The sequence below is a fragment of the Toxotes jaculatrix genome, chromosome 15 (assembly GCF_017976425.1).
Source record: "Toxotes jaculatrix isolate fToxJac2 chromosome 15, fToxJac2.pri, whole genome shotgun sequence".
NCBI classification, from domain to species: Eukaryota; Metazoa; Chordata; class Actinopteri; family Toxotidae; genus Toxotes; species Toxotes jaculatrix.
Window position 1 is genome coordinate 4,711,471 of NC_054408.1, and position 13,045 is coordinate 4,724,515.

Sequence of the window (13,045 nt, forward strand, 5' to 3'; positions counted from 1 at the left end):
AACTGGGAGGAGAGTGGCTTGGATCCTGCTGTTCATATGATTCACACCATACACAGGTCTCCAGCACAGCATTATAGCACTTATTCTTTTTTTTTTTTTTAAAGGAAACAAGTTAATTTATATAACTATACTGTTGTTAACAATCTTTTCCCTGTCCTATCCTGTTCTGTCATATTAATCCATGTTATCCCGTGTTTATCCCAGTCTGCAGTGTGCAGCTATCTCCCATATTTCTGGTTTATTTTCATGTGTCGTGAGAGGCTCCATGTAAAACGCTGTCATGTTGAGTCCTCTTGTGGCTGCACAGGGAAACAATTTGAGCTGACAAACCAGTCCTTAACCAGTAAACCTGACATCACCTCATTAAAACATTATCTCTATTAACACCTCTAAGTTAGTCTTGTTAAATTAATACCACTGTAAGTTTTCACTGTTTAAACCATAAAACATTTATTTTCCGTAAAAGAGCCCTTCTTTATGTTTAAATATATGTTTATTAAGTTTATGTTGTATAACCTTTATTGTTCTTCATTAATTGTGTGCGATTTTATTTAGTAATCCCTTTGTGGTACTACTGTGAATGCTGTGGAGAGTTTATATGTTCTCTCCGTGCCTGTATGGAATTCCTTTGGGTGTCCTATTTCCTTTCACAGTCTAAAGACAGGTAGAGCAGAAACTCCAAACTATTGGTTCAAACATGTTTGACTTTCTGTGTCTACACTGGGGCAGGCCAGTTGCACACAACCCTAAAATGGATGTGGTTTAATAGATAGATGGATGTGTTTCTGTAGGCTGCTGTGGTGCTCAGGAATAAGTAGAAAGTAGAACAAGTATTGTTCTTACACTGCACATTGAACTCTTTGTTTGGCTCTGCCACCTTGTCTTTCCTTGTCTGTCTCATGCACCTCAGAAGGACAGTAATAGTTCTGTCCAGTGAAAACTGTGGATCTTCAAATTTAGTGATTTTAAAAGTGTTAGGATTAAATGTAATTTCACGTCCTAAGCATATTCTCCTCCTTTCATAAACAATTAAATATACCCATTGGATGATCTGGAGCATTTATTGCTGCAAAGCCTAAAACTGGGCTGTTTTTCTTTGCTCAAGAAGACGTGATTTTCACAGGACAGTAGAGATGAATAAGATGGAAACACCTCTCTGCATGAAGCATCACAGTCTTACATGCAATAATCACATACTGAATTTAGAAAAGTCAGCACAACAGTTAAAGCATCAACACAGTACTTTAATGGAACAGTAATGTTTTATAGGATTATAACATCGTAAATTCTACATTAAATCAAACACACACATCAACACTGAGAGTTTTTTCTCAAACTATATTCTTTGAGTATAGTCAGACATTCTGATTCGCAAATGAACTGAACACTTCTCTACTTTACAAGATGCTTCCCTGAGAACACACGTTATTTTTTTCAAAATACACACGTGCATAGTTTGCAGTGGTGTTAAACTGGACTGCATTACACTGTAAGCTCAATAATAAACATATGGTTAAATAATACCTCTCTGACAGTGTCAATCAAAACTGAACATTCTTATCTGTAAGGCTAGAATTCGTGGCTGAGCTGTTGAATTGGATTGCATTTATTTTTACCTGTGTGCCTGCTAAAGTTGCCACTGAGTGTGTATTTTTGACGGAGTGTTAGAATGACAAAACAAAGAAACGAAATGACCTCATATACACTTGTATGCCATATACAGATATTGCCATGGCAGAAGCCTTCACCACATATTAGAACTTCTGCTGGACTTTTGTGAAGCATCAGTCTGGTTGTTCTGTTTTTACATTTCAGCAGGATATTTCTGCGATGCGAGATAGATTCATGAAAAAATAACTTGTGCAAGGGCTGCAACTGCACAAATAAACCAAATGCATGTCATTTCCACGAGTACACTATCACTGAAAAATGACCAAGATTCCTTGTGTAATTCTCAGTTGAAGATGAACAAATGAAGGACAGTGGGTAACTACTAGTGATTTAAAAACACTGAATCCCTGTAATAGGAGAGTTTATCAGAAACACAATGTGGTGGTGCCACTGCACAACACCACATAAACACAGTGTAAGAAAGACTAATTTGACGTAACAGCAAACACTTTAAAGAAGGTCTTTGTTTGTGGAGGGAATACGTTCACCAGCAGAGCTAGAAGGTGCTGTTCTGTCGAGCCAGAATGTAATCCATTTTCCTTTTCCTTTTAGGTTTGAAGAGGACATGGAGGAAGATAGAAACTACTGTCAGGAAGTAGGATGCGGCCACCACAGCTACCACCAGCCATGTAAATGTGGAGTCTGCAAAGACAGAGACAAAGGTAAGTTGATGTTTTGATATACAGTAGAAGCAGCTGGTTGTCTTGATCACTGCAAAGAATAATTCCACTGTATTAGATCTTGGACTGTCTAGTGGTTACACTGGTTGTGATAATAGGTACTAAGTTATTTACTGAGTATTTAGAATTTGGTGACATTGCTAAAATAAAGTCAGACTGGGCAAGAAACACAAGCAGTCAGACAGTCAGGCAGGTTTCAAATGAACGTTCATGTTAAACTTATTTGGAAAATAAAAGGAAGGCAAATGAAAAGATTATTACCCAAACTGTCCAGTGGGTACGTTGACCTGTTTACTTGCCGTATTTATCCACACACAACTGTGCAATAAGGAATTACTGCCACTCTCCATATAAAGTGGCTGGCGTGTTTACAGCCTGCCTAGTCATTTGACTTCTCGTGCATCTTGCCTCTAGCTTACCCTCTGTTTGAAGCTGTGTGACAACTTCCCGCCTTCCTCCCTGGTTCTGAGCGGCACACTTCAGCTCTGTCTTCACATCTTCTTCTGTCATCGCTACAACAGCTAGCCTCAGTTCAATCTGGCAGCCTTCGGACACCTTGGTTAACCTGGGAACATTGATACAGACACAGCCATCTGTTTTTATGTGGTATGATTTTGGGTGGGTAATGTTATAAAAAGCTGCTAACTTCTGTCGGATCTATCTCAAGGCTGAAACTATGCAAGGTGTTTATATTATAATTCTCCTCTGTAAGTGGCCCTAATCACGTGTGGCAAATCTTTGTACATACTGGATTTTGACAATCAAAATACAGTGTGGTACAATCCAAAGTATTTTAATTTACAATTAAGCCTACTTCAAACTTACATCAGCATACATTTCAAACAACAAAAATTTTAATGTGTTGTCGATAGACACTACTGTTCCCCCAGCGCAATGCACACGTCATAAAAGTAAAGGTTTGGATTTCAGTCTAATATAAAGTCAAGCAGTTATCTTCCTCTGCCACCTGAGGGCTCCAAGGTACCTTATTTCCTAGCTGGAAAGTGGCTTGTGGTTTTCTTTTAGGGGACCAACGTAGTGCTTCACACTTATTAATCTAAAGGCTGGAATAAGGTGTTTTGTTATGACCAATTAGTTACCTCCTTCCCCCCTGCAGAGCCCGTCCATCAAGATATGATGACTCCACTGACTGGCCATTGACCAGCCATGTGACCACAGTGGAATCTGCCGTTTGACATTCAGTGAGTACCATGCAAGACAGCTCCAGTCCTGAACCTAAATGAAGTGACATTAGACCTTAATTGAATCTAAACACTCTTTTTATTCATTAATGCATTTTGCATATAAGCATGAAATTTGAGTTATCAGCACGCTCAAAAACATTTTTAATAAAAAATCCCTCACCATGCGGGCCCTCAAAAGTGGTTCCATTCATTGGTGAAATGATCACAGGTGGTCGAATTATTGGAGCTAAGACATAAAGACAAACAGTTAATGAATAGATACAAACACTGGGAATTCAAATATGAAATATAAACAATCTGGCAGTAGTAGAATTATTTTTATTGTTCCCCACAGAGAAGTAAAGTAACAAGTGAATGCCCCCAAAAAAAGCTCTAAAAAGCTCACTGTGAACAGTGTTGTTGCTGCTGCTGCTGCTCGTTAGCTCTGGGTTAGAAGTCATGGAGGGATCAGGCACAGTGGTAAGGACTGCAGGGTCTGGACCTGACAGACACAAATTCACACATACACCCAGATTTAGACAAGTGTAAACAAAACCAAACAAAAAGCTCTTCATATGACGGTGACAATGACTTATTTCACACAATAATGATATGTCATGCCAAGTAACCGTGTTAATGTGTTAGCGGGTTTTTGTATTTCTGAAGTCTGGTCCCTGTGGCTGTGCAAAGCCACTGTGTTGCACCTTTTAGGCCACTAGAGGGCAGAGCATGCTAATAATTTGCGGCAGTGTCCCGAGGAAGTGAACTGGCATCTCAGATTTATTCATGTATATATGATTATTACTCAAGATCCTGTAATTACAGTAACATTTGGTGATTTTTCATCAAACGAATAAAAATCCACAGTTGCTTTTTTTTTAAATATTTCATTCAATCATTAAATGCAGCAGAGATAAAATATGACTGAAGAGGTATTTAACAAGTGAGACCTAACAGCCAACACTCTTTTATCGCAGTAGCTCTAATCAGGTTTCAAAAAAAAAAAAAAATCTGCAATAGAAATGTTTTAGATAACAACCCTGAGTTAGCCTACACTCCCCAGCGGCGCCATTCATAAAAGAAATGACGAGTGTTGTGACGTCACCTACCTTGCACGCTGAGCAGGATGACCCTGCTGACGTTGTACCGCTGGTTGTTGATGAGCACTCTGAGCTGGCAGGTGTAGACGCCCGCGTTGGTCCGCTTCACGGCCGAGATCGTTAGCTTGCCGCTGTCCCCGCGGAAGGAGCCCGCTGCGCCCGGCTGAAGGGCAGTGGAGCTGGAGTCCTGTGAGAAAGCCACATGCTGTGTCACTCATGGGGAAGGAGCAAAAGGCACTAGCTAGCTGGGGGCATCCCATGCTCCAAAATGCTGCATGATTGGTGCTTGATGAGTTTTTAGTTTTAGGCATCTATCTGTGTGGTTTGCATATGTAGAATGAGAGGGTGTTTGGCGCTGCACTGTCAGGTGAGGTTGTGACTTTTGTTGACATCTACTGGCACACAGCAAAAATAACAATGGAATTCACGTCCTTCTACCCAGCTGTACTGTAACTCCTCTCCCATTGTATTATAGTGACAGGCGTCAGTGTCTAACTATGATAAATAAATGCTACTTTAAACAGCTAAAACATTTTTCAGCTGACATGATCAGTTACAGCTCAAACTCCCTGAAAACAAATCTGTGATTTTAAAAGATTAAAAGATTTAAGTCTGAACAACTGACAAACTTGTCAGAATCCAGTATAAATTTTCTTCTCACCTTGTACCACTCTATCAGTCTGTCTGTCTTGTTGAAGCCATCTAGAGAGGGACACCTCAGTGTCAGCTTCTCTCCCACTTTGGCTGACATTGGATAGGGCAGTTTCTCCATGTCCACTGAACTGGACTCGTACACATGCAGCGTGATACTCCCAGTTATACAGTAGGTTTCATTTCTGGAGAAATAAGTGAGACAGAAAATTTTTAAGTTGCAGGTAGCAAGAAGATGCAGCAAGTAAACACAGAATTTTTCGCTTAGAAAATCTGAATCCGCACGACGTCAGGCATCTGCCTCACTGAAGTATCTTTGAGCAAAGATGTAAAAAAATATATAAAATCTTTGCTAGTTTCAGAGATGTTGTTTTGTAGCTCACTCTGCCCTTAACCTCGTTATGGAGGGAAGCAATAGAAAGGGCAACCCTCTGAAAATACTATACAAAATATAAATAAATGTTCAGTGGAGCGTAAAGAAAATAGCAGCTCAGGTGAGGGATGAAAATACGTGACAAGTGCTTGAAGTCTTGTTGGCTACCTGTAAGTGCAGATATATTCTCCTGAGTCTGAAGCCTGAGCCGGAAGGAACCACAGCTGTTTGTTACGCTGCTGGACACGCCCGTCGCCCTCATAGGACACACCGTCTGTTCTATTGTCCTTGGTGATGAGGTACCTTGCTGTTGGGGGGGCGATGTTGCGTACTTTGAGCACTCTCTTGAACATCGGAAAGGAGAGGATTATGGCTTCGCCTTCCATTCTGAATATCTCCACCTCTGGAGACACCAGGTAGCAGCCGTCTGCAGGGGAAACAACACATAAAAACTGTATTACTGCGGTTAGATAATGACCAGACAGTGTTGTCTAGTACTAAAAAACAGCAATAGCCCGATGAGGTTAAACTCAATGTTTGAGTAATGATATACTATTCTTAGGAGGGAGCACCATTCTGCTTCATGTCATTCTTCACTTCCACCTTATCCATAATTTTCTTTTACCAGGGCATCTTTTAGTTTACGATTCTGTGTGTACCATGGCCTCTTCACACAAGTTCAAAGAGAAGCTTCGTTTAAATAGTCATCCATTTTAAAACAAAAGCTTGAAACTTTTCCGTGAGTGAAAAGTTACTTGCTCTTCCACTTAGAGAAAAGGTTTAAGTTAGTAAGTTTGTCCACAGCGGAGCAGGGGCAGTGGACAAACAGCTCCGCTGTTTGTCCACTGCCCCTGTTTCACTTTTGATTCTTCTCATGTTGCCTGAGATGCACCCAAGTGAACCCAGTTTCACCTTTTCACCAGTGAGCTTACCCGTTAAGAAGCCATTATTTTGATTGCACAGACAGAGAAATTTGGTCAGTTTGTACTTGTGTGTAATATGCAATATGTGCAGCTACGTAATATACAGCATGCTTACCTTTCATAGGCAGAGGGCGTAATGGAGGCACTCCATGAACGTATTCAGCAATGACCACAGCAAACATCAATGCCAAGCGAACCATGCTGGCAGTCTGCAGGGACAGAAAAAGTTCCACCGAAGAAATCTGAAGTGATGTCTAACTAGTGGACCACCTGAGAGAGCAGGATTTGTTCAGTTGCTTTCAGCTTCCAGTGAAATTAATTGGATTTAATGATAGAGAGTAAATGCTGAGGTGTAAGAGAAGAGCAAACCAGGGGAATAACAATCACAGTAAACCCCTGAAGACTAATGGCGAAAAATCAAAATACTGGCAAAGCGAGACGTTGTTTCCTCAAGCAGCTACAGGTTTGTTGACATTTAGCTCTAATTTAAACTCTTTTGTACACCGTAAAACTTATGACATCACGTGAATCGTCATCTGGCACTCCCATTTATCCCGCCCCCAAACTCAACGGTGAGATTTAACCACAAGGCATTACCAGCACCAATACATCACTGAGTCACACTGAATGCATAAAAGTCACTAATATCAGAGGTCAGCAAAACTGACCAGCTCCCACTAACAATAATAATAAAATTAAAAAAAAAAAGATTTCAACTAATTATTAATGACGAAAAATATAGGACTGTTTTTCTCGTTTATTATGTACAAAGCATTGTCAAATCTAATCTAATCAATTAAGTCTATTGTACCATATTTAATTTACTATATTCTACTCTATTGTATTCTGTTTATATATTTATAGTAGAAAATAGCTATTATTCTGACATATTGCATTCTATCTTAATTTAATTAAGATGTCCTACATTGTATTTGGTCATAAAAGGTTTATTTCTGCTCCATATTATTTTATTCTATTCTGTTCTATTATTTCTCAATTATGGCTGGGGCCCTGTCAGACAGGAAGATTAACTCTCTGGCTTGTGCAGAGAAATTTCTGCCGCAAAGTTAAATCATCATCATTTCCATGGAAACAATTCGATTTTCACTTCTGCTTCTGTTTCCTCGCCTGTGATTGCAGGATCAGCTGACAGCAGGCAGCAACACAGTCTCTTACACACACATACACAAGTGATAAATCTTTTCCCCGATAAATCTATGTTTCGGTGTGTCATCAAAGGGCAGTCCATTCATAAAATCTGTGGGAGTGCCATTGCTGTAAATGAATGTCGATACACTGAATCACAAGGCATTAAGCGTGTCATTATCTGGGATTAAATGGAAATTTTGGCAAATGGATAAAATGCCTGACAGTCATATCTCTGTTTGCTAACTACATAATACACATATAATTCTATTGGAGGAGTTTAATTCAGTTTCGGTCAGTTTTCAGTGATCCTCATCGCAGTACTTTAATTGCCTTTGAATAGACTGTAAATATTACTTTATGTTTTTATGATAAAAATAAATATATGTACACAAACCATAAATGAATATATTCATATATGTATTTAGTAATTATGGATGGATTATGTGGTATTGTTGACTGATTATATTTAGAGATTTGTAACTTTGGCAAAAGTTTACACTTGGATCATTTTTGAATTTTTGAATAAATCTCAAGCTTTTTTAGAGGAACTGAAGATACCCATATACGGTCCATGCTCAAGTTAGAAAACATAAGCAGAAGTGCAAAAAAATATATAATTATGATGTCAACATTAATGTATTAACAGTATGTATATAAATATAAATTTCTACATATATACATATACACAATTGTTCATTTTATATACGCTTATCATACTATATATATAAACGCAATGTTAATTAACATAACATACAAACATATATACATACATATATGTATATACATGTATACATACATATTTACACACACATATAAAATAGTCTATGTGTATATAATAGCATATGATTACAACTACAGTAGTACAGCATACTCACGTTGTATAGGTGAGCGTGGCGGCCCAGTAATGCGACGACGGTGACAGGCAGATGTGATGAGCGCGTGGACTGTAGCAGCATGTGGTCAGTTTCCTGTCGGCCCAGGGGGAACCTGCACTCTCTTTTCAAGGTTCCCACCCCTCTGAGATGGAAATTTCTTAGGTTTCCCAATGTAACGCAGTGTACTGTACAGCTCACCACTTATGTCTGCTGACTCCTCAACAGACACACACAGACACACACACATACATGGTGGGAGAAAAGCTACAGTTCTTGCAACCCAAAGGTATTTCCTGCAGGTTCATTTAGAAGAGAGGCAGTGGTCTAGTTTTCCTAGTGTTTAAAAGCTGTGTTACTGTTTCTCTGACATCATCTGCCTCTTGCATCAGTGGAGGACATCTCTATGTTTGTTTTAGCACAATACACACACACACATACAGGCCAGCTATCCACATATGAGAGAAAGATAATCAGTAAGTGGTTGTTCACCCACATAATAAAAAACATTTTCTCACCACCAGCAGTATGTAGCTACTCAGATGGTCAGTTTTTGAGATATTCATCTCTTTGAGACATTTCTGTTGCGACCCCAATACAAAGGGGGTGCAAATAGTTTAAAGTCTAAAAGTTCTTGTTGCAGAAAACTGGTCAGAGCGACGTCCATGCTTGACACTCGAAGACATGGTATTTTGATGATTTGTTATTCATAAGATAAAACATTTGGCAAAGACAGCATTCACCTCTTGCCTGTTACTTTATATTGTCATCACTGTCTGTTATTTTAAGTTGTAAAGCTTCATTTGTTTTGACCTCTTGTCCCAGATCTGTTGGCTGAGTCATTTGACCGGTGGGTATTTGTTACTACAATTGTACAGCAGTTTTTTGTTGTCAAACCGGAGGAGTAGGACAGCTCATAGCATGTGGTGACAGCTTGTGTATGGTTTCCTCACCTTTAATATCTCATGATTAGTAATTACAAGGCAAACGTACTATAATGAAATGCATGACATTCCCTAGTTTTCTGGTGAGGCAGTACGTGAGTGTACACACATTATTCAGAGCAGGTGGCATTTGATATTGCAGTAAGTAAGAGACCAGGGGAGGTGTGGCAGTGTAGAGAGCTTTCAGGTGAAGTAACAAAGCAGAATTCAGCAACAAGGCCCAGCTTTTTTTTTTTTTTTTTTTTTGTGAAAAAGCTTTAAGCTTGGGTTGGGTTCAGGCTTGCTTATTTTCGCTGTGGTTTGTTTTTACCCTTTTTTTTTTTTTTTGCTCTTTGTTGTGTATTTATTTGATAGCAATAGTAAACACAAGCAGGGTGAGAGAGAGCAGGAGAATAACAGACCAGGAACCAGCTGCTCAGGGCATTTAAGCCCATGTAACATGTACCCTAACCATCCAGCTATCAGGTGGCCCCAAATTTCTCTAGTTTTCTCTCTGACTGTGTCACTTGTCCGCATCCATGCATGTCCGAAAAAATTCCCATTGGTTAGAGGGAGTCAGTACTTTTAACATCAGTATTGTTAAAGAACAGTCTGATTGTCAGACAGGCATGTTTTTAGAAGAATGGATGCTTAGCCTTGTGATAATACACGAGAAGGACAAACTGTGTCCTACAGCTGTCATTTATTATTACTTGAAAATTTAGCAAGTTAGTTTGAGGAGGCGTTAAAGAAAATTTGCTTCTCCACATTTTAAATCACCTCCACTGAAAAGTATCAAGAATCAGCAAGTGTAAAGCGCAGACAGAAACAGGGCTTCATTTTTTACGAGCTGAATTTTGTGAGTTTGTGAATAAGGCTCAAGTTCTTCATCAGGGGGGTAAACTGGTCACCTTTTGGCGAGAATTGCCTTGACACATACAACACACCTGAGAGTGAAGACTGAAGGGTGTATAATATCTGTGATGTTAGGGCTCTGGGACTCCTCAGCCAAAGGGCCAACTTAATGTTAACATTAGCCCCTGATGCTTCCATCTTCTTATATTAGCAAGGCCAATGCTAACATAATCTCAGCGTAATTTAACTGTTTGCTTTTGCAGTTGTTTTGGAAAATGAGACTAATTCATGAAACAATGGTGAAGACATTTAGCTGTCTGACAACAACCGAAGTTGAACTGATATTCCTTTGCGACAATTTTTCTTATAGTTGTAGTGGTTTTGAAATCGATTTATAAGTGTCATATCAAATCTCTGCCATTTAATTTAATTTGTCATTTAATTGACTGAACATCAGTTGCAATAGCTGTAAAGAGTAAACTGATGTTTGCTCCCCCAACACTGCCACCCCTGCATGACTTTGCACCGCTGTCAGTATATTTGACTCGGAAGAGAAAAAAAAAAAAACTGGCGCTCACCGAACATTCCTAGTGTATTCATGTTTTAAAAACAGCTGTGTAATAGTAGAGTGACTCACTCTTCAGTCATTGCACTGCATAGAAACTGTGGTATCCACCACCTTGTGCATGACTCAGTTTGGCGGACATATTGATCGTGATGGGGCATTTTCCAATATGCACATACCTATGCAAATGACATGACCAGCCTGCTCAGTGATGCAAGCTGTAGGGAGGAGGCAGGTTGTCATGGAAACCATCACATAACTGCCAGCTAGATCCCGTGCAAGTGCTGTATTCCACATTTTACTGAGTCTGACGCAAAGTAGAAAAGTTTACTGTGCTTAACCGTGTGTCTGGTCTGTGTCACAGTGACCGATTCCAAACAGAACCAGCAAATGACGGAGATTTGGTAAAATGATGTCATCCTCTTAGGGTGTGGCCACACTTGAGTCCAACGTGTGTCTGTCTGCCATGTGTTTTATCAGATACACTCACCGAGCACTGTTCAAATACTGGGAAGGGCCACATTTTGCTCTTCAAACAGTCTCAGTTCCTCTGACATGAAATCCACCAACTATTGGAAACATTTCTTTGAGGTTCTGCTCTCTGGTGACTTGATTGCCATAAAAGGATGGACGGGGTCGGCAACCACACTCAGATAGGCTGTGGCACTGAAACAATGTTTGATTGATATTAAAGGGCCCAAAGTGAACCAAGAAAACATTCCCCTCATCATTACACCACCAGCCTGAACTGTTGACACAAGGCAGGTTGAGTCCATGGATTCATGCTATTAATATTACCATCTGCAGCCTCAGCTGCTTTTACAGTCTTAAACTGTCCAGTTTTGGTGAGCCTGTTTTTGGCTGACAGGAGCGGAACCAGACGAGGTCTCCTGCCGTTGTAGTCCATCCGCCTCAAGGTTGGACATGTTGTGCATTCTGAGATCACACTTTTTTCCCCCTTTCTAGTGTTTGATGTGAATATAAACTGAAGCTTCTGACCTGTATCTGCGTGCACTGCACTTCTGCCACATGATTGGCTGATTGGATGATTGCATGCACCGCATTGTTTGGAGATTCAGGTGTGTTCTGCTTGTAGCAGCTAATGTAGCCTTAAGCTACAAGCCTCTCCCATTTTGATTAAAATTAAGTTTCATCGTGACAGTTACTCAAAACTAAGCCGATAAGAATTTTCATCTCAGCAGATTCTGCTTATGTCTTAGTCCAGGGGTGTCAAACCTGTCCACAAAGGGCCGGTGTGGCTGCAGGTTTTTGTTCCAACCAATGAAGAGCACACAGTTTGACCAATCAACTGTCTGAAGACTGAGATCAGTTGATTAAATGAGTCAAGTCTGGTGTGCTGCTGCTTGGTTGGAACAAAAACCTGCAGCCACACCGGCCCTTTGTGGACAGGTTTGACACCCCTGTCTTAGTCTCTAGGGAGCATCCTCATCTGCAAAGCAGAATTAATCTGTTTATTATTGTATTCTCGGTATGGGGGGGGTAGCGAAAAATACAGATTGAGCAATAAGTAAAACAAAAAACAAGCACACGCAGTAGTAGTAGTGTTCATCCACTATCTTTTACACATGCAGGTTAAAAGGTGACTGACACAGAACATACCGTTCATGAAACTCTAATGACTGGCCATTGAGAAAGCATGAGATGTTGCATGTTTTGGGAATTCTCCAGATCACCTCATTATCTGTGGTGTCTTGGCGCTCAATAACACTGGACAGATGACTAAACAGTTTAACAGGCCTGCTCTATTTTTCATTTACTAGGGAGTTTACCTTCCAACCACCCAACATATCTATCTGTTGCACTGTAAGCCCAGCTGCACCCATTTCTGTTCAGTTAGACAACAGAGTATTTTGTGCATCTGAGAAAGCAGCAGAAGATCTGAAATTCCTCTAAATGCAGCACCAAGAAACATCTTTCAGTTAGGCTTGCTAGTTAGAAACTTGCTTTCATAGGAAACTCCAAGAAAATAAATGCAATTTTTTCGTAACCCAGTGTGACAAACTCCAGGCCATTATGTAATCGCACCTTAATGAAATAATTTTACCCTAACTGGATAAAAAATATCCAGAAACGTGTTG

The 13,045-nt window shown here is 39.9% G+C and overlaps 1 protein-coding gene across 2 annotated transcripts; it reads right to left on the reverse strand.

Annotated features, from left to right (window-relative positions):
- Positions 1-1,831: 1,831 nt before the first annotated feature.
- LOC121194814 (interleukin-1 receptor type 2) lies at positions 1,832-8,718 on the reverse strand. Of its 2 annotated transcripts, none has more exons than XM_041057877.1 (10): positions 8,607-8,718; positions 6,698-6,791; positions 5,828-6,086; positions 5,297-5,471; positions 4,645-4,822; positions 3,942-4,037; positions 3,717-3,782; positions 3,452-3,587; positions 2,771-2,916; positions 1,832-2,313 (listed from the first exon to the last, which is right to left on the reverse strand). In XM_041057877.1, exons 1-10 carry the CDS (start codon positions 8,685-8,687, stop codon positions 2,168-2,170), a joined length of 1,377 nt encoding a protein of 458 aa, XP_040913811.1. In that variant the 5' UTR covers positions 8,688-8,718; the 3' UTR covers positions 1,832-2,167. The 2 variants fall into 2 exon arrangements, with proteins under 2 accessions (XP_040913811.1, XP_040913812.1); XM_041057878.1 differs by having other exon boundaries at positions 6,698-6,852; positions 8,607-8,692.
- Between the last annotated feature and the right edge of the window lie 4,327 nt (positions 8,719-13,045).